The 22,120-nt window shown below is 39.4% G+C and overlaps 1 protein-coding gene across 3 annotated transcripts in view; it reads left to right on the forward strand.

Annotated features, from left to right (window-relative positions):
* Positions 1-22,120, forward strand: part of LOC148123089 (cytochrome P450 3A11-like) — a 48,984-nt gene that overhangs the window by 14,597 nt on the left and 12,267 nt on the right. Inside the window, exons 1-7 of one of the 3 annotated variants that reach the window (XM_087903270.1) lie at positions 4,711-4,998; positions 6,002-6,095; positions 6,810-6,862; positions 17,560-17,659; positions 20,603-20,716; positions 20,805-20,893; positions 21,169-21,317. In XM_087903270.1, coding sequence (XP_087759396.1) covers positions 4,928-4,998; positions 6,002-6,095; positions 6,810-6,862; positions 17,560-17,659; positions 20,603-20,716; positions 20,805-20,893; positions 21,169-21,317 — 670 coding nt within the window. In that variant the 5' untranslated portion in view covers positions 4,711-4,927. Of the gene's footprint in view, positions 1-4,710; positions 4,999-6,001; positions 6,096-6,809; positions 6,863-17,559; positions 17,660-20,602; positions 20,717-20,804; positions 20,894-21,168; positions 21,318-22,120 lie in introns of those variants that run through there. The other 2 variants (XM_087903271.1, XM_087903272.1) reach the window with 2 other exon arrangements.

Below are 22,120 nucleotides of genomic sequence, written 5' to 3' on the forward strand. Positions count from 1 at the left end.
TGGAAATAATCAAACTGAGGGCTGAAATCAACAAAATAGAAACAGAGAAAACAATCCAAAGAATCAATGAATCAAAAAGCTGGTTCTTGGAGAAAATCAACAAGATTGACAAACCCCTATCCAAACTAATCAAACGGCAGAGAGAGAACATGCAAATTAATAAGATCAGAAATGAAAAGGGGGACATAACCACAGACACAGAGGAAATTCAGAGAATCATTAGATCTTACTATGAAAGTTTATATGCCACAAAGTTGGAAAATGTAAAAGAAATGGACATTTTTTAGATAAGTAACATATACCAAAGTTGAACCAAGAACAGGTGAACAATCTAAATACACCTGTTAGTCACGAAGAATTAGAAGCTGTTATCAAAAATCTCCCTACCAAAAAAAGCCCAGGACCAGATGGTTTCAATGCAGAATTCTACCAGAACTTCCAGGAAGAGCTAATACCTATACTCCTTAATGTATTCCACAATATAGAAACAGAAGAGTCATTGCCTAACTCCTTTTATGAAGCTACAGTTACCCTAATACCAAAACCACACAAAGACACAACCAAGAAAGAGAATTACAGGCCAATCTCACTCATGAACATCGACGCAAAAATACTCAATAAAATACTGGCAAACGGAATCTAAGAATACATTAGAAAAATTATCCATTATGATCAAGTGGGCTTTATCACAGAGATGCCGGGCTGGTTCAACATATGCAAATCTATCAATGTAATCCATCATATAAATAAACTGAAAGAAAAAAACCCAATTAAAAAATGGGGTACTGAACTGAACAGAGAATTCACAACAGATGAACTTCGAATGGCCAAAAGGCACTTAAGGTCATGCTCAACCTCCTTAGCGATCAGGGAAATGCAAATCAAAACTTTGAGACATCATCTTACACCTCTCAGAATAGCCAAACTCAAAGACACCAATGATAGCCTATGCTGGAGAGGATGTGGAATGAGGGGAACACTCATCCATTGTTGGTGGGAATGCAAACTTGAGCAGACACTGTGGAAATCAGTGTGGCGGTTTCTCAGGAAACTGGGAGTCAACCTCTCTCAGGACCCAGCAATTCCATTCTTGGGAATATACCCAAGAGATGCCCTACCATACTACAAAAGCATTTGTTCAACTATGTTCATAGCAGCACTATTTGTAATAGCCAGAACCTGGAAACAACCTAGGAGCCCCTCAATAGAAGAATGGTTTAAAAAGGTGTGGAACATATACACATTAGAGTTTTACTCAGCAATAAAAAACAATGACATCTTGAATTTTGCATGCAAATGGATGGACATAGAAAACGCTTTACTGAGTGAGGTAAGCCAGACCCAAAAAGAGGAATATGGTATGTATTCACTCATAAGTGGATTCTAACCATAATTAAAGGTCTTTGAGCCTATTATTCGTGATCTTAGAGAAGCTAAATAAGAAGGTGAACCTGATGAAAATCATGTAGTTATCCTCCTGGAGATTGGAAATAGACAAGAGTCCCAGGTAACCTCGGGTACATGGTGGGTGGGAGGGTTGTTGGAAGGGGAGAGGGTTAGAGAGAAGGGAGTAGGAGAGGAATGGGGAAAGCTCGGTGGACTGGGATGAGGGGGAGGGAGGAAGGATGGATATGGGATCAGGGAAGAATATATTTCAACTAAGGGAGTCATTTTAGGGTTTACAAGAGACTTGACTATAAATGGGATCCCAGGCCCAAGGAGAGATCCCCAGATTGTTCTCTGGACGGAGAAGAGGGTGCCTGAACCGGCCTTGGCCCATAACCATACTGATGAATATTTTGCTTATCACCATAGAACCTTCTTCTGGCGGTGGATGGAGATAGAGACAGAGACACACATGGGAACACTGGACTTAACTCCCTATGTCCAAACGAGAAGCAGAAGGAAAGAGAACGTGAGCAAAGAAGGCAAGACCAGAGGGAACCTTCATCCGACGATGGATGGCGATACAGACGGAGACCCACATTGGAGCACCGGACTGAGCCCCCCAAGGTCCAAATGAGGAGCAGAAAGAGGAAGAACATGAAAAAGGAAATCAGGACTGCGAGGGGTGCGATCACCCACTGATATAAGGGGACTGGTCTAATGAGAGTTCACCAAGACCAGTTGGACTGGGACTGAATGAGGACGTGATCCAACCAGATTCTCGGAATGTGGCCAGATTCTCTGAATGTGTCTAGCCCAGAGTCTTTCTGAAAAGCCATTGACAATGACACTGGGACTTGTTTCCTCTGCATATACTGGATTTTGGGGATCCAGTCTGTCTGGACACTCACCTTCCTGGACCTGGAGGGAGGGGGGAGGAACTTGAACTTCCCACAGGGCAGGAAACCCTGACTGCTCTTAGGGATGGAGAGGGAGGAGAAGAGGGAGTGGGGGGAGTGGAAGGGTGTTGGGAGGAGGGGCGGAAATGGAAACTTTTATAATTTAATAAACTTACTTTCTCATCAAAAAAAAGCACATAAGTCAAATCCTTTATTAGTGAAGAAAATGAGAGTTTGATAATGTCAAATCATTTGCAAAACATAAAACAAAATCAGATTTCACACTGAGATCAATAAAAGCATAATAAACACTGTCACAGTGATTTTCACTTGACACAAATCATGTATGCAGTTGTGTTCATGTGTACATGTGTGTGTGCGTGTGTTTGTGTGTGCAAGATTACTTTGATGTTGATTAAGACAGAAGTTGTGAAGTCAGTTGTGGGAGAAGGTATAATAGCTATAATTGGCAAATACATTATCAGCAAGTTACATTGTTTGAATTAGCAATATTGCCCAACAACATGAATAGATAATCATTTTTTTCTTAGTAAACTTGTCATATGGGGACATGGCGGTTTCCCATGTGCTCTCAGAGTGTGCAGAGAAACTCCATTCAAATCTTACTTGCTATTGACAATGCTTTCTCATCCAACTGCGTTAGCTAAGAATGGGAAGTGAACACAGCATCAGGATGGCCATATTTATGTGTCCTCACATGCTGGAGACAGTGATGAGACAAGCTTTGGGATACTTGACCAAATGTATCATGTCCTTTCAATTTTGTCAAGCTTTGAAACTGGCATGATAACGCTAATATTTTTATGGACTAACTCTGTTTCCCAAATCATGTATTCAAAGTTCTGAGGTTCACTCAGCCAGTGAGTGGAGGTGTGGCCTGTGTGAGGGAAGCAGATCAGAGATGAAGAAGACTCCTAAAGCAGGATTAGAAAAAGAGAGCTAAGACTTCTCCCTCTGCCTTTTTTCGTCTCCCTTCTCTAAGAGAAGACTTTGAGGAGACAGCCATCTGTTAGCAGAAAGGCCATGAGAGACCCAGAAGTCCTGATGCACTGATCTAGGACTGTCAGCCTCCAGAATAATCGAGAACTAGCTACTGCCAGCTATATCTACCTGTCTATGCTGTTCTACCATAGCAACCTAAGCTGATGATACAGCTCTCTTCCCTCACCAGAACTTAGCTTCATGAGTAAGAAAAAAATTGATAGGTTTCAAAATCTGCATTTATATATCTGGTATGTTTTTTAAGACTTTGTGACATCAATTTCTTATTTAACTATTTCTCTTTTTTCTCTGATTTTTTTATTACTTTATAAATAATAGGAATCAAAATTTCCACTTCCTCCCCTCCTCCCACTTTCCTCCTGCTCCCCCACTCACCATCCCCTCCTTCCCCTCCAGTTCTAAGAGAGGGCAGGGTACCCTGCCCTGTGGAAAGTCCAAGACCCTCCCCAAAAAATCCAGGCTTAGGAAGGTATGCATCCAAATAGAATAGGATCCCAAAAAGACAGTGCATGCAGTAGAGACAAATCCCAGTGCATTTATCATTGGCTTCTCAGTCTGCCTCAATTGTGAGACACATTCAGAGGGTCCAGTTTGACCCATACTCCTTCAGACTCAGTCCAGATGGATTTGATGAGCTCCCATTAGTTCAGGCACACTGTCTCAGTGGGTGGACCAATTCCTCATGGTCCTGACTTCCTTGGTCATATTCTCCTTCCCTCTGCTCTTCAACTGGACTTTGGGAGCTCAGTCCAGTGCTCCCATGTGGGTCTCTGTCTCTATTTCCATCTGTCGTCGTCAGTGAGTTTTAGAACGTTCTCATCACTCCAAAAATGTTCCCCTAACGTTTACTAGAAACTAATCAAAGAGATTTTAAAACATAATTGCAACCTGCTCGACCCAGCCACCTCTCCCAACTCAAGTTGACAGGTCTGAATGACCTCTCTATTACATATTGGTGACTGCTGCCCAGAATATTCTCACAATCTAGTACGGGTGCTGTACAGGAAGACCCTCAGTGCCGGGATAGAGGGAAGGAGTTACATGTGAAGGAGATATTCCTCAGGAGAAGTGGTTTTCTCTCCTAAGGGCACAGGTGAGGACAGATTCAAAGAGACTATTTTTTTTTTCTGATTTGCGTTCTGAAAAACAATGAAGTATCTTTCAGTGAGCGAGAAAGATTTTCTGTAAAGATCTACAGACAGATAGCACAATTTTTGGCTTTATTTCATGGGTTTTTAACATAAGCCAGCCTTGGTGAAAGAACATTTCATGTCAATGAATTTGCTTAAGTTTTTTATTTAAAGAAAAGTACCTTTGGTCTTTGGACTTCCTGAAAGGACAACATTGTGTAATGATTATACAGAGAAATTTAATTCACAGAAGGTCAAAATAGGCTGTAATGGACTTGATGATCTGTCAAGACTAAGAGGAGACCAAAGTTCCGGCCATGCAGAGATAAATCATCTACTGGCAGGAGACCTAGACCGCCATCTTCCCAGGGTATAAACACCCCAGGCTGGGCACCCTTCAGCACTATTGGTGGAAGGGAAGCCCTGCAAAGGGTAACACACAACTGGAGGGAGAACACATAGGGGAACATTGCTGACAGACAAGCAACGATGGACCTGACTTCAATTCTCTCACTGGAAACCTGGGTGCTCCTGGTAATCAGTCTGGTGTTCCTATACCGGTGAGTAACCACCAAAGTTCCTCTTCCACCATGTCCTCAGGTTGGAGTTGTATTCAGATCTGTATTCTGGTGTTGAGTGCAAGGTCAAAAGTGACGAGGAAAGCAGGGGCTGGAGAGATGGTTCAGTGGTTAAGAGCACTGATTGCTCTTCTAGACGACCCAGGCTAGAATCCTGCTATCCACATGTGGCTCACATCATCTGTAACTACAGTCCCAGGGAACCTAATGCCTTCTACAGGCACCAGAATACAATAATAAAGCGTGATAACAGAAGGTAAAATTAACTCTTGTAAAAACCAGAATAAAATTATAAAATGTGATAACAGAAGTTAAAATTAACTCTTGTAAAAACTTTGAAATTACGTGTTTTTATTTATTGGGAATAGAGGCAGCACATGAGACAGGTGTGTGTGTGTGTGTGTGTGTGTGTGTGTGTGTGTGTGTGAAGGTTACAGAAAACTTTGGGGAGTCTTTTCTCTCCTATTCTGGGGATCCTGTGGGTCAGACTAAGGTTGTCAAACTTGGCAGCCAGTCCCTTTACCTGTGCAGTCATCTTGAAGGCCTGAGATGAAATAATTGTGCACATTTTGCATTTTTATCTTTTGGGCAGAAAGAGGGATCAAAGCAGAACCTATATGTGCTAGACAAGCACTCTACTACTGTACTAAAGTGAAATTAACTACTAAAGTTCATATTTACATTATGCAGATCTGCTGGACACACATACATACTTTCAACTCTCTCTTGCTGAGGTGAGGGATTTTTCTGAAAAGAGTTACTCTTAATATGAGTTGATTGACTTTCAGGTTACAGCTAGAGCCAGCAGAACTCAGTAGGAACATATACAAACCATGGGCTGCCATGCACACTGGACCCCTCACCCTAAGCCCTAGGAACTGGAGGGGCAGTCAGCTTGTTGTTATGTTTTATGTTTTGTTTTTGGTCATGTTTATCTCCTCTCTGCTGTATGTGTGGTCACAAGGTTTTCTGTTTCACTCTCTAGATACGGGACCCGTAACCATGATGTTTTTAAGAAACAGGGAATTACTGGGCCCAAACCTCTGCCATTTTTAGGAACTCTGATGAATTACTCTGAGGTGAGTGTTGATTCCTGATGGCCAAAAATGGTTTAGTTCTGTTAAATGCTCCTTGATAGGAAATGATAGTGTGATTTCAGATCCTCTTACTGTGTGTTCTCATGATACTAAAGAATGTCCAGTGGTTCTTTAGGGCTCTCTTGCCAACTTAAAACTGACAAATGTTTGCGTGTGTATGTGTGTTTATAGTGTGTATGCATGTATTTACATGTGCATGAGTGCCCATGATAGGGCACATAAAATGTGTGCCACATTTTAGTCTATGTGGATCATTTGTGATAAAACTGCTGACTCCTGGCCTATGGTCAGTCCACAGCAGACATTCCCAAGCTCATGTCCAGAGGACGAGTGGCAAAGCTTCTGCAGCCCTCAGCTCAGATTTTCTTCCTAGAGGTTCTATATTTTGATTGTACAATCTTCAAAACAATTTCATTACTATTAAGATTATTATTGTTGTATGTATCTTCTGTTGTGCACATGTGTATGTCTATGAGTTTGCATGCAGAGTCCACAGGAAGGTGTCAGGTGTCCTGCATTGTTGCTCTGCCTTCTCCACTGAGACATCTTGCTGGTGCCACTAAACGTTACTGAAGAACTTTTCTCTGTCAGAAACAGTAAACTTTACTTCATGGGGTTTGAGGGTTTGGTTCCCTGGCTACAGAAGGGTTGGCACATACAGGACAATAATGGATTTCATGCTATTTCTCATTCCAGGGTATATGGAAATTTGATGCTAAGTGCTATAAAAAGTATGGAAAAATGTGGGGGTGAGTATTCTGGAAAGTCCCACTGAGTTGACTCATTTTAGGAGAATGTACTCTACTTGTGCCAGACAACGCCAGCCCAGAATTGTAGTAATGGCCTCTCTGTTGGAAAGGTGATGCCGTGTGTCATTAAGTGCCATGGTTCACAAGACTAACTATCTTGAGAACATTGTATATTGTTTCTTTTGAAAGGCTTTGATGTTCCATGGACTCTGGTCTTCGTGTTTTCGTCATTTTGTTTTGTTACGTTTTTGAGACAGGGTTCTCTGTGTAACAGTCCTGGCTGTCCTGAAAGTCACTCTGTAGACCAAACTGATCTCAGACTCACAGAGATCCACCTGCCTCTTGCTCCTGAGTTCTGGAATTACAGGCATGCACCATCACAATGTGCTACCAAGACTTTTGATAGAAGTGTATATCACTGTGTCCTGTCTTGTTGAACTGACTTTGCAGATTCAATGTATTTAAAAACCAAAGTGTTCTTCCTTAGATCTATGTCCTCAATGGTTCTGTAAGTGGCTGAGCCAGCAGCAGGAACTGTTCCCTTCACTGATGCTGGAGTTAGATTAGAGCTTTGGAGTGAGTGTTGTCATTATGCTGTAAGACAGAAACAAGTGGGAGGAGGCTCTGGTTCTTCCTGCCTCTTCATCTCTTCTCATCCATCCTTATCACAGGGATCTGCTGAGTTGTCAGAGCCCATAAAGACTGTCATTCATGGCCAACACCTGGCTTTGCTGTCTATCCAATGATCCCGTGTGAATGTCTCCTTGCAATTATTATTGCTTGTCAGCATTTAATAGTATTTTCCACTTTTCACTGACCTAATATCTTATTTATTTATCCTTTTATTGCTGTTTATTTGTTTGCTTGGGACAGGATCCCTTTAAGTATCCTGGCTGTCTAGGACCTTAATATGTAGACCAGCCTTGCCTTGAACACAGAGATATGACCGTTTCTGCCTTCCAAATGCTGGAATTAAAGGCATGTGCCATCACGCCTGGCCCTAATATCATTTTATATGAAAATTATTCTTACATTTTTATTAGTTTTGTGTGTCTGTGTGTGTACCAGTGAATTTAACTGGACTGACTTACAAAACCATGAGTGAGCAAGAGGGTATTTATGGGAGTGTGAACAACTTACCAATGCATCACCACTGACATAAACTTCTTGCCCTCCCCCAGCCACTATTTTTTTTTGATTTTTTATTAGGATTGTTCATTTATCACAGAAGATTAAGTGCTTCATGTCACACATGTAAATGTCAGAGGACAACATGTGGCAGTCAGTTCTCTCACTCCACCTTGTAGATCCCAGGGACTGAGTTGGTGTTCATTGGGCCATTTTGCTTTCCCATCCCAGGAACTAGCTGTGTGTAAATCCTCAGACAGGCTCAGGACCTTGAGCCTCCTGCTGGAATGTTGACAGTCACATCACCCATAGGGCTTATGGAGATAGTCCCAGTTGCAGTGAGTTCCAGAGTACTGAAAACAGGATTTGGCAGCTCTCCTTCCCACTGACTTGGCTCTAATGTTCTTTCTGACCTTCAGAGAAGTTATAAAAGGTGCCTCATATAAATTCTGCATGTTCACTTATCTTTTCAGCTCAGTGTTTCAAAAGCATGGCCTGGTGCAATCTAGGCAATCATTCCACCACCAAGTTATATCCTAAGCACAGATACTGAAATATTTTATTATTTTTAAGATTAATATTTTAGTTTAAAGTTTTGAAGAATTTATTTCTACTTAAAACATTGGTTTAATTATTATATTTTACTATTATATTCATTTATTTATTTTTAATTTATTTTTATTTTATGTTCATTGTTGTTTAGCCTGCATATATGTCTATGCGAGGAAGCCCTGGAACTGGACTTACAGACAAGTGTGAACTGCCACAGGGCGCTAGGAATTTAACCTGGGTCCTCTGGATGAGAGGTCACTGCTCTTAACCACTGAGCCATCTCTCCAGCCCTCAAATTTTATCTTTAAACACGTATTTATAATACATTTAATTACATATATATTCATGTGTGCATGCCTCTGCACATGACTGCTAATGATCATGGAGATCTGAGCATTGGATCCTCCTGGAGCTGGAGTTACACTTGGTTGTGTTCTATTCAGCATGGACGCTAAAGCCAAATTCAGGTTGTCTGCAAGAATGTGTGCTCTTAACTGTGGTGCCATCTCTCCAGCCCCTTGCAATATTTTAAATATGCAAAAATCAAAGAAAATGGTAGAAGCAACTCTCATGCATACACATCCCGACTTAAAATTTCATTTCTCATTTGTAACTGTGATGCCTTTAGGAACTGTTGTCAGGTGTTTGTATTGTGCGGGACAGTCAAATGAGGAGTCACTCCAGAGTTTAATTTTAGTGTCTGTGAACTGAAACGCAAACCTCGATTAAAAGCATGTTTATTGATTCTAGACAAAGGTTGTATTTGGAATACAATTCCTCATGTCAAAGTCTCTTTGATCTGTTGTATATGTTCTCAGAAAGAAATCATCACACCCCTGCAACTTTACTTCTTATGGTGTATTGTCTGCAGTACCCAATAACTCAAGACCTTCAAGCATGCCTGGATTTTCTTGTGACTAAAGTCATGCAATGGGTGGAAAACCCTTCAGAAAAACAGCTAGAAATCATAGAGAGCAATCTCTGTTCTCTATTATGATTCCTTCAAGGTCTGGGTGCCTTGAACAAGGACCTGTTACCTTCTGCCCTTACCCTACATACAGTGAGAAACAACTTCTTCATTCTAATGCTTACCTAATGTTTACTAGATTCCCACTACATTTCCCCCTTTTGTTCAACCGATTTTAATTACATTGAATTTTATGCAGTCATGCAGTGAAGATAGCCTTTCCTCTATCATTTGTCTCATAATCTTTTTTATATTTTTACTGAGCTCTACATTTTTCTCTGCTCCCCTCCCTTCCTCTCCCCTCCCCTTCAGTCCTTTCCCATGGTCCCCATGATCCCAATTTACCCAGGAGATCTTGTCTTTTTCTGCTTTTCACATAGATAAGATCCATGTATGTCTCTCTTAGGGTCCTCATTGTTGTCTAGGTTTTCTGGGATTGTAATTTTTAGGCTGGCTTTCTTTGCTTATGTAATTACAGAATCAGCCTTTTCAGAACTTAGGCAGAAACCCATTGAAATCCTGAGAATGTATCAATAGTATGATGTACATATTTTATATTTTACAAATTCTGCTAAGTGAAATATATATACTTTCCAAATTTCATTTCTTTGACTCTCCTTAGGATTACTTCTTACAGGTAAAGGCATTGAACTATACCAAGAACAATTAGGAGAATCTTTTTATATTTTTTTTAGTTTATCTCCAGGTAATGGATTTTTTTTTACTTCAAGCCTTTATATTAACATGATGTTTTTATGAAATTCTGAAGCTTAAAAAATATTTTCTATTACTATTTTATCAACTTCTTTATTTCCTTTTGCTCACGACCCAGTCATCCTGTATAAGACCAAATAGGAGTGATAAAGAATGGATAATTACTGTACTGAATTGCTGGTTGCCGTTGTGTAAAAAACAAAGTTAATTCTGAATAATCATGAACAAGTTGAGTAGTTGTTATATATAATATAACACCTTTCATATATTGAAAATCAGGAATTATATTAAGAGATTGACCCATTAAAATCTAATAAAATCATTAGAAAAGCATATAATTCTGATTCTTTGACTGAAGCATATAGACTTTGGAATACCTTATTATTTTGTGCTGTATAACCAATCGCTCCTAATTTATTTGCATCAGTATAAAATGTAAGAGCTCCAGAAATCGATGTGTTCTTTTTACTAAATGGGGTAGAATCCATTTAGTTCTTTTCATAAATTAAAGTTGTTTACTTTGAGGGTATCTGTTGCTGATTTCACCTAAATAATTGCTACAGACTCTGTCAGTCATCATTAATTACCCATCATTGTATAATTTCAATATTTGTGTGAGATTCTACAATCTCAGCTGAATCCATTTCTGACAATTGATGAAATCTAATTCTTCCTTTTACATTTAATTCAGAAACCTCTTCTATGGCGGTTTTTAACTTTCCATTCTGTTTATGGGCTAAGAGTATATATTCTAAAATATTATCTTCCCTTGGCATAATCAGTCCAGTAGGGGAATGAGTAGAAGGTAAAATTAATAAAATATATTCAATGTGTGAGATTTAATTGATCTATGTAGAAACCTTGCAATTTCTGTTCTACTTGGGCCAACTCCTTTTCTGCTTCATTATAAAATTTCTGGGACTGTTAAAATCTAAGTAACTTTTATTAGAGATAAACTTCTTAATTCTTGAATAGTCAGTCTAATTGTATGGTACAACCAATTAATATCTCTCAATAATTGTTTTTAAAATCATTAAGCATATGTTATTCATCTCTTCTCATCTTATTTTTATGACGAGATTCTCTACTTAATTTAAACCTAAATAATTAAGAGAGACTCCTCTTAGAATTTTTCAGGAGTAATTTCCAATGAACATTGAGGGAAAACCTGTTGCACTTCAGCAGACACCTTTTTAAGAATATTGATATCAGAGGTAGCTATTAAGACATTATCCATGTAATGATGCTGTTTTTAAACTAAATCTCAATCTTATAATTTTACCAATAAATACTCAAAAGTCAGATGCTTGGGTGAAAACCTGCTAGATCAGAGAGGCAGAGAAGCAATCTGCTGACCATTCTCCCAAAACAAAGAGGACCACCAAAATGAAAGTCCCCCCCCCTTACTATTTCCTGTGCATTTATCTGTTGGCCAGACTCACTATAACTCTCTGTGACTACTTCCTGCCAACTAGCTGTTGGCTCTGACTCTTGACCAATGGTTGATTTTATTTAATACAATCTCAGGGTTCACACTGTGATCAATGATCCTTCAACAGAATGATACAGAACAGATTAAGTAAATTGTTTGTGAACAACTTCTAGTAGTTTATTTACAATATATTGACATAAAGTTGGACTATTTAATGTTCCCTAGGGAAATAGTTTCCATTTATACCATTTTTTGTTTTTGTTTTGTTTTTTGAGGGTTTTTTTTTTTGGTTTTTTGGTTTTGTTGTTTTTTGTTTGTTTGTTTGTTTGTTTTTCTTTTTCTTTTTTTAAAAGTAATTTTATTAAATTATAAAAGTTTCCATTTACGCCCCTCTTCCCAACACCCTCCCACTACCCCCCCCCCCCTCCTCCTCCCTCTTTGTCCCTAAGGGCAGTCAGGGTTTCAAGCCCTGTGGGAAGTTCAAGTTCGTCCCCCCTCCCTCCAGGTCCAGGAAGGTGAGTATCCAAACAGACTGGATCCCAAAAATCCAGTATATGCAGAGGAAACTAGTCCCAGTGTCATTGTCAATGGCTTCTCAGAAAGACTCCGGGCCGGCCACATTCAGAGAATCCGGCCACATTCAGAGAATCTGGTTGGATCACGTGCTCGTTCAGTCGCAGTCCAAAAGGGCTGTTTGTTTGTTTTTCAAGACAGAGTTTCTCTGTAGCTTTGGAGCATGTCCTGGAACTAGCTTTTGCAGACCAGGCTAGCCTCAAACTCACAGAGATCTGCCTGCCTCTGACTGTCAGCTGCTGGGATTAAAGGTGTGCACGACCACCTCGCAACTCTATTTATATCAGGCTTGGCATTATTATAAGTAGGAACTGTAAAAGCATATGTTTTCCCCATCCAGCTGCTGAAAAGGAATAGCAAAAAAAAAGCCATCTTTTAAATTAACAACTATTATAACCCAAGCCTTAGGCAATAAAGAAAATAATGGAATTCTAGACTGAAAAGGACCCATGGGTTGAATTACTTGGTTTACAGCTTTTTAAATAAGCCATCACCACCATTTTTAAGATTTATTTTATTACAAATAGGGGAGAATGCCATGGATTTGTAGGGCTTTTTTTTTTTCATGTGTCTTGCAGCTGACTATTTTGTCCTAGTTGCTCAAGTGCTTTTTTTTTTTTAATTATGGGCCACTGCTTCACCCATACAGGCTTATTAGTGAACGATTTTAAAGGCAGAGCAGTTGGGATTCCAGCATTGGCCCCTAATCCAAACTGAAGTGGCCAGTTTCTGCCATGTCTTGTTTCTGAGCAATCTAAATAGCCTGTGCTTTTATTGACAATTTTTACATTACCCGTTTTAGGAATGTATCTCATTTCTAACATCATTGTGTGAGTGAGTGCTGAACTTGTAGGAATATTAATTTGGGCTGTATAACCCAGAGTGGGTACAATCATTTTGAAGAAAATGTCAAATTTGTGTATGAACATTCTCTTTGTCCATTTTAAAAAGTCAATATAAAAGCATTAAAAAACAATCTCCATCTGATTTTAAGAGTTAACTTAAGGCAATAGCAATGGAGTATTTCTTTTAAATCTTAAAAAGAGGATCCTTTTATAGATCCCAAGAATCATGTTAAATTGGCCTGTCAATTATTAACAGGGTGAAACAATTAATCTGTATTTTATTTAGTGGAAAAATAATTTTTGTAGGCTCTCTTTCAGTAAGATATTATTTCCATGAGTTTAGCCTTCACAGCCACATTAGTTAATAACCTAAAAATTTGCTCTGCTTCAGGTACTACATTTTATAGAATTTAACCAAGAGCCTCTGGAAAGCAACATAAAGAGTAGAATCAAATACCCACTAGTGATAAATAGACAAGATTATACCCAGTAATATAGTTGAAAATTATGAATTTTTGTTTAAGTCATTTATTATGAAATTTTAACATTTATTTAAGCATTAATCAGATGATCAAGAGAAGAGAACATCCTCTGTATAATGAATGATTAATACATCTGGAAATGTAAAGAGCATTGGCTTAGTACTTTATGCCCTGATTAAATTTGTTTTCTGTACTACAAGTTGGGGTGGTTCAATTGTTTTCTCCCATGAAGTAATCATTGATAATGAGTTATTACCACTATCAGGAGAAAAACATTTCCATTGAAGGAACATTTCATATTGAGTTATTCCCTATCCAAGGAAAAAGAAAAAAAAAACTAAACTAAACTAAAATTAAACAAATTTAATTTTAAACTAAAATTAAACAAACTAACAGGAAAATTCTAACTTCTGAGCCAACTGTGTTACCTCATGCTGCAGCAGCGGACCCCACCCATCATTCTCTGGAATTCAGGTGTTGCTTCTCTGCGCTTGCTGGTCCTTGCAGAAAGCACTGACAGGCATCACTCAGCCAGAGAGCTCTGGGTTCCAGCAGACATGTGTTCCTTTTTCTATTGGTTATGGCCTTTGCCCTTCCTCTATTTCCACAGGGAAGAGGATTTTCTCTCCCTTCATTATTCATCTCTTGAGCCTTCCTATTTGTAGGCCATGATTATATACTTTCCTTCTTCTACAGGGAAAAGCTTTTTATCTTGATTAAACACTTGCATTTTTTACCGGAAAATTTTTTTTCAAGTTTCTTCTCCTTTCCTCTTTTCTCCTAGGAAGATTTCTCTTTTAATTTCCTTTATTCTTTGTCTCTGGAGTTTGTCTATCTGCATCTTTAATTTTTGCAACTAGTGTTTGAACCTTTCCCATCTCTAAGATTGTGTCAGCTAAAGGAAGATAGGATAAATGTCTGTTATTTTTATTTTTCTTTTCTTTTCATTATTTAATTTAAAAAAATCATTTTACACTCCAATCCCAGTTCCCCATCTATTTCCTTCTCCCACCTCCCCAGTTTCCCCATTCTGAGTTCCCATCCACTTCTCAGAGGAGATATGACCTCCCTTAGGGAGTCAACAAAGTCTAGGATACCAAGTTGAGACAGGACCAAGTCCCTCCCTGATAAGCCTTCCTGGGAAAGATATTCCACCATTGGTAATGGGCTCTAAAAAAACAGTTCATAAACCCAGGATAAGTCCTTGACCCACTACTAGGGGACCCCCTAACAGAACAAGCCACATAACTGTCACCCACATTCAGATGGCCTAGTTTGGTTCCATGAAGGTTCCCCAGATGTCAGCCCAGAGTCAGTGATCTACTGCTAGCACAAGTTGGCTGTCTCTGTGGTTTTCCCCATGATGATCTTGACCATCCTTGCTCATATGATCTCTCCTCCCTCTTTCAGCTGAACTCCAGGAGCTCAGCCCAGTGCTTAGCTGTGGTTCACTGCATCTTCTTCCATCAGTTACTGGATGTAGATTTATGTAGATTTTATGATGGGTCTTAGGGGGGTCACTAATCTGCTTACAGGGCAAGGCCAGTTCAGGCATCCTCCCCACTATTGCTAGGAGTCTTAGCTGGGGTCATCCTTGTGTATTCCTAGGAGTTTCCCTAGCAACAGGCTTCTCCCTAAACCCATATTGACTCCCTCTATCACAGTACTCTTTCATTGCTCTCTCTCTCTGTCCATCCCCCAACTTGGCCATCTCGATCTCTCAAGTTCCCATCCTCCATCCCTCCCTTATATCCCCTCTCAGTTCACCCATTAGATCTTCACTATTTCTCCTTCCTGGAGTCTTCCACATGTGTCCTTCTTAGAGTTCTCCCTTTCACCTAGCTTCCCTGGGCTGAGGAATGTAGCTTTTTTATCCTTTGCTTTATGTCTAATATCCACTTATAAGTGACTACATATAGTGTTTGTCTTTCTGGGTCTGGGTTAACTAAGGATGGTTTTTTCTAGTTCATTCATATGTCTGCAAATTTCAAGATGTCACTGTTTTTTACTGTCAAGTAGTTCTTCATTGTGTAATTGTACCACATTTTCTTTATCCACTCTTCGGTTGAGGGGCCTTTAGGGTGTTTCCAGGTTCTGGCTATTATAAATAATGTTGCTATGAACATAGTGGAGAGAATGCCCTTGTGGTATGGTTGTGCATCCATTGGGTATATGACCAAGAGTGGTATGATTTGGTCTTGAGGTAGGTTGATTCCCAATTTTCTGAGAAACTGCCATACTGATTTCAAAAGTGGCTGCGTGAGTTTGCATTCCCACCAGCAATGGAGGAGTGTTATACTTACATCCTCTCCAGTATAAGCTGTCAACAGTATTTTAGATCTTAGCTATACTGACAGGGGTAAGATGGTATCTCAGAGTTATTTTGATTTGCATTTTTGTGATGATTAAGAATGTTAAAAATAATCCTTAAGTGTCTTTCAGTCATTTTAGATTCTTTGTTAGGAATACTATCTTTAGATCCATACACCAGTTTGTAATTGGATTGTTTAGTATTTTGATATCTAGTTTCTTGAGTTCTTTATAAATTTTGAAGATCAGTCCTATGTCCAATGTGGGGTTGGTCAAGATCTTTCCCCATTTTATAGGCTGTCATTTTGTCTTTTTGGTCATGCTCTTTGTCTTACAGAAGTTTCTCAGTTTCAAAAGGGCCCATTTATTAATTGTTACTCTCAGGGTCTCATCTCCGTTACCTTGACGCTCCTCACTTTCTTCTTTCTCTGAAACAACATTCCTGTCTTCCTGGGAGGAAACATTCTCCTCTGCTGACTGACAATTGTGAGCCTGAATGTTTCCCTTTTATGTCCCTGTTCAAATTCAGATGGAGCTTTCTGTGATTCCTCACTCTGCAGTGGACCCAGAGCACTTGAGATCAAATTACATAAAGACAAAATCTTGACTCCTCTTTGGGATGTATAGGCTCCTCTCTCACATGACATCATTAGTCTCTCAACACTGGCTTCCATACCCCCAGTTTTCACTGAACCTAGGGAGTTGCGTGAAACCAATAGCAATGTTTGTTAACTATTACCAAAAGTTCTGTAAACTGTTTTTCTTTCACATTCACTCAATTTCCTTTTAACAAACACTAAGTAACCAGCATATTGCTGCTCCTGAGATGGGAACTCCCCACATCCTGATTCTATCCTGAAGAACTGCCTGCTCTGAGCACACTCTACCCAGTCCTGGAGTGTATAGACCTCTCTCATCTATGAACCGATGACATTAGGCACCAAATGTCTGGTGCTCCCTGTTGTGTAGAGTGTTCAAAGGAAAGAAATTCCAAAATTATTTTTAGGCTCTCTGGTAACAGGGAGGACCAGTTTCTGGGAACTAAACCTCAAATCTCTGTTCAGATTTGTTGATTCTACACAAAGGTTGTGTTTGGGGTACAACAAGGTCCTAGTGCCAAAGCCTCTTTGATCTATTCTCTATGTTCTCTGAAAGAAAGAATCACACCCCTGCAGTTCCAGTCCCTATTGTGCATTGTTTGCAGTAGCCAATAATCCAATACCTCCAAGCATGCCTGGATAGTACTGTGACAAAAGACATTCAATGGATGGAAATCCTATAGAGAAAACAACTATAAGTCATAGAAAACAATCACAGTTCCCAATTATGATTTCTTCGTGGTCTTGGAGCCTTGAACAAGGAACTAATACATTCTTCCATTACCCTACACACAGTGAGAAACAAAAATTAGAATTTTTTCATTCTAATGCTTACCTGAGATACACTGACTCTATGAAATTCCTACTACAAACTGTTTTGTCTTTAAGTGACTCATTGTGTCTTCAACGACATCACCTGTCACTTTACAAAGACTCCATGAATCTGTGGTCAGATTCCCTAAGTTGGACATGGAATTAGTGTGACAGCATGTTGTATAATCAAAGTGAGGGTCATGTAACATTGGACTTAAAGTGAGGATTTGGGCTCCCACTTCAGAACCTGGCTTGGGTTAATCAGCTGTTTTTCTTGCATAGGTTGCTTGATGGTCCAACACCTGTGTTAGCTATCACGGACATAGAGATGATCAAAAACGTACTAGTGAAGGACTGCTATTCTGTGTTCACAAACCGACGGGTAGGTAACTTTTTTAAGTGAAAAATTTTAAAGACTTGTTTTTGCTATTTTTATTTATATGTATATATGCATGTCTGTTGACAGAGGTTCTATCCTGCCCAGTCCTACAGCCATACAGTTCCAAAGAAACACACAGAAGCTTACATTAATTATAAACTGGTTGGCCTATTATCTCGGGTTTTATTGTTAACTAATTCTTACACCTTACAGTAATCCATAATTCTTGTCTGTGCTAGTCATATGGCTTGTTACCTTCTATTAGCAAGGCAGTCTCACCCTGCTTTCTCTATGTCTGGGTGAGGAATGCAGACTGAGTCTTTCCTCTTGAAAGAATTCTCCTCTTCTTGTCACCCCACCTCTACTTACTGCCTGATTGCTTCAACTATACTTTCTGCCTGACTACTGGCCAATCAACATTTTATTAAACCAGTACAACTGACAAACATTTAAAGAGTACAAGACTATTGTCCCACAGCATATGTCTATAAAAGTAAATGCCATACGTGTATAGGTTCCTGTGGAGGCAAAAAAAACAAAAAACAAAAAAACAAAAAAAAAAAAACGGGTTAAGATCCACTGGAGCTAATATTCCAAGCAGTTGGAGGGGCCTGACATGGGTGCTGGGACCTGGCTCCTCCAGAAGATCAACAAGCACCGTTAACTGTTGAACCATTACCCAAGACTCCCCTTTTTAAGAATACAAACCTTTATTTTGACCTATTGAATTTATTTTGGTTGCTTGCCTTGGTTTTTCAGAGACAGTGTATCTTGGTGTAGCTCTGACTATTCTGGGACTCACTCTGAACACATAGAGATCTGCCTGCCTCTGCCTCCTGAGTTCTTGGTATAAGAGTATGCACTACCACCTCTTTGGATACTTAGAGAATTTAAAAAATGAAATAAATATTGATTCACAGTGGTTTCAACAATAATATACAAGCAGGGTCTGGGTATTCATTTTGCTAATGAGGAAGTATAAATGTAATATATTATTGTAATCTACTTGTAGATGGACACTGTTGTCATCTAAATTGTGTCTACATTTCCTATTTCACAGGTCTCTTTATCTGTGTGGTACAGTGCAGTTTATCACAGGTCTAGATTAGTGAAGTCACAAACACAAAGAATAGAGAGCAGCTCCTTGCCCTCCGTGTACAGCCTGCCTTCTTCTCTCATTTTGTATCCATTTTCTTTCTCAGTTGTATTGTGTGGACAGTGTCAAGTTGATGACTAGTCACCTGGCCCTTTTGTGTGGATTTTCTTGTGTAAAAAAATATCCTTTTGAGATTAACTCTTAAATCTATGATTTGTGTTAAATTTTTGTGACGTATGATACATAGTTCAATATTCTCTTTTTTTAAACCATGGTTACCCCACTGTTCTGTTTGGAGAAACCTTGTGTTTCCCTCTTTCTACCCCCTGCATCCTGGGGAATGAACTCAGGTTGTTGGGCTTGGCAGCAAGCACAATTGCCTACTGAGTCATCTCTCTGGCCCTCATTCAGCTTTTGGACATGTGGTGGAGTTGGCTGAAGGCCTAGTTTACAACTGTTCTTCATCAAGGGAAGCCAGTTCCATTTCTTCCTGTTTGCTGAGTGCTTTAATATAAGGGCAGTTGGGAAACTCCATATTAGTATAAAGTATAAATGTAGAAAATACAATAAAGTTCTCACCAGGGAAATAGAATTATACTTTCCCTTTTATCACTGAAGAAAAAAAATAAAGAAAAATGATTCCTACTACACTATTCCGAAACAAGCAACCCCCAAACCAAATATACCAGGGTCTAGAGAGATGACTTAGTGGCTGAAAGCTCAGAAAGAGGGTCAGGGATTGGTTGTCTACATCCACATCCAGCAGCTCAAATCACATGTAACTCCTGCTTTAGAGATCCAACTCACTCCTCTGACCTCTGATTACACTGCATACATATGTGCATACATTCATACACACATGCACACATACATATACACAATACTAAAATAAATTTTGAAAAAAACCCAAAGATCAAATCCTTTAAGTGTCTCAGGCTAGGGAAATGGCTCTATCGGTAAAGGACCTGAGTGTAGATCCCCAGAATTCACATAAAAGCTTGGCAGAGCAGCACATATGTGTTTTTTCTGAGCTGTATTTGGAAATAGATGGATGGACCCTAGGGGCTTGCTGGCTAGCTACTCTAGCCAAACCAGACTCTTCTATATTCACTGAGACACCCTGCCTAAAAAAAAATACAATAGAGGTATAGAGGAAGATGTCAAACCTCTGTTCTCCAAATGAGAATGCACACCAGCGTTCTACTCTACACACACACACATACACACACATACACACACAGAGAGAGAGAGAGAGAGAGAAACAAATGTTCTCCAAATGAGAATGCACACCAGCGTTCTACTCTACACACACACACATACACACACATACACACACACAGAGAGAGAGAGAGAGAGAGAGAGAGAGAGAAACAAATACATAAATGTGCATATGCGCACATGTGCACACATGCACACACCACATCAAGGCATCAATTTTCACATTGCTTATGTTGTAAATATAGAGCTGGAGAACTTGTGTGATACAAAGTTCACTTTGTATTTATACCCAAGTCATTTACCATCTACATAACTCTGGAGAATCTACTATGTTTTGTTCCCATCTTCTCTGCCCCCGCCCAACCCTGGAACTAATTTTTAAACCACAGGGAGATTTAAATTTACAAGGGTCCTGTAATAAAAAATGTTCAAAAGTTCAACAGGCAGCCCAGTGAGCACCTGATGTCTTAAAGGTTGTGAGGAAATTCTGACCCTTTTTGTATCTATGATGAGGCTTGATCCATAGTAAACAGTCACAAACTAATTGTTATACACCAATATCCACTTAGCACTTTGCAACCATAGTAAGGTCTGGATTGACAGAGAACAATATTTACATTTTTTTACTCTAGAGTTTTGGCCCAGGGGGAATAATGAATAAAGCCGTCTCTGCATCTAAGGATGAGGAGTGGAAGAGAATTCGAGCCTTGCTGACTCCCACCTTCACCAGTGGAAAACTCAAAGAGGTGACTAAAAGGACTGTTAGTTTAAATGTTCGTATGACTTGAGTCTTCACACCTAACAACCATGGGTGCCTTTGTGTTTTGTGCATAGATGTTCCCCATTGTTGAACAGTATGGAAATATTTTGGTAAAATACTTGAGAAGAGAGGCAGAGAAAGGAAAGACTTTCACCATAAAAGAGTGAGTTCTGGGAGAGGAAGGGCAACTGGGGCAGAAGAGTCATCCTTCTGTGTGTCCCACATGTCCAGCTGCTCCTTCTTCCCTTTTAGACACTGGATGACAAAATGTACAGTTGAAAAAGAAATGTGACAGTATTAAGTTCACAAGGGTAAAGGGTGGGTAATAGGGGAAGGTGCTTGGCCAATTGAGGTGGTTTCACCAGTCTTGCCCAAGAATATAAATTATTTCAGGCTTCCTGCTGAATGAGGTAAATTCCCACATCTTTATCTCCTCAGAGTGTTAGGGGCCTACAGCCTGGATGTCATCACGAGCACAGCATTTGGAGTGAACGTCGATTCCCTCAACAACCCAAATGATCCTTTTATGGAAAAGACCAAGAAGCTATTAAAAATAGATTTTTTTGATCCATTGTTAATGTCAGTAGGTATGTATGATGGTTCCTCTGCCTTTTGACCCAGTACATTGTATGTAGCCATGTTTGCAGCTCAGCCTTTCTCTTCCACACTCACCAAAACTAAGAGCTCTATTGGTGTATAATTCACCTGACATGTAATTCACAAGCTTATCATGTCGTACATAAAGGCACAATCCAATATTTAAGACAGAAAGACATGTACCTCCTTACTTTTGTTTCTGAACTCAATTTTCTTTTAGAGAGAGTCTCAACTAGCCTGGAAGTTGCATGTAAGTCAGGCTGGCTTTGAACTCACACTGATCCCATTACCTCTACCTCCTGAGTGCTGGGATTAAAGGCTAAAGACACTTGTCCTCTCTTTATTTTAGAATTATTTTATTTATCCTTTGACAATGTCATAAAGGTATACAATCTATCTTGATTATACCCTCCCCTAATTTGCACCCCCACTTCCCTCAGACACCCCAACACACCTTTCTCTCAATTAAATTTAATGTCCCATCCCTTTTTTTTTTTTTGGCCAAACAGTAAGTCTATCAAATTCTGCCTGCTAGGATGTTGACCAATATTATTGGTGTGATTCTTATGTAGGTGATCAGTTCAAGAGTGGGCCATGCCGTGTCCAGGATAGGGTATTTCACACTGTAAACGGAAACTGCTTGTTAGTTTCCTGGCCACAAAGATTCAAGTAATGACACAGAAGTCATATTAATTACATTATTTCTTGACCTATTAGCTCTGGCTTCTTATTGGTTAGCTGTTAAATCTTAAATTAACCCATTTCAATCATTCTGTATTTTACTACAAGGCTG

This window comes from Myodes glareolus, chromosome 2 (assembly GCF_982192425.1).
Source record: "Myodes glareolus chromosome 2, mMyoGla1.1, whole genome shotgun sequence".
Taxonomy (NCBI): Eukaryota; Metazoa; Chordata; class Mammalia; order Rodentia; family Cricetidae; genus Myodes; species Myodes glareolus.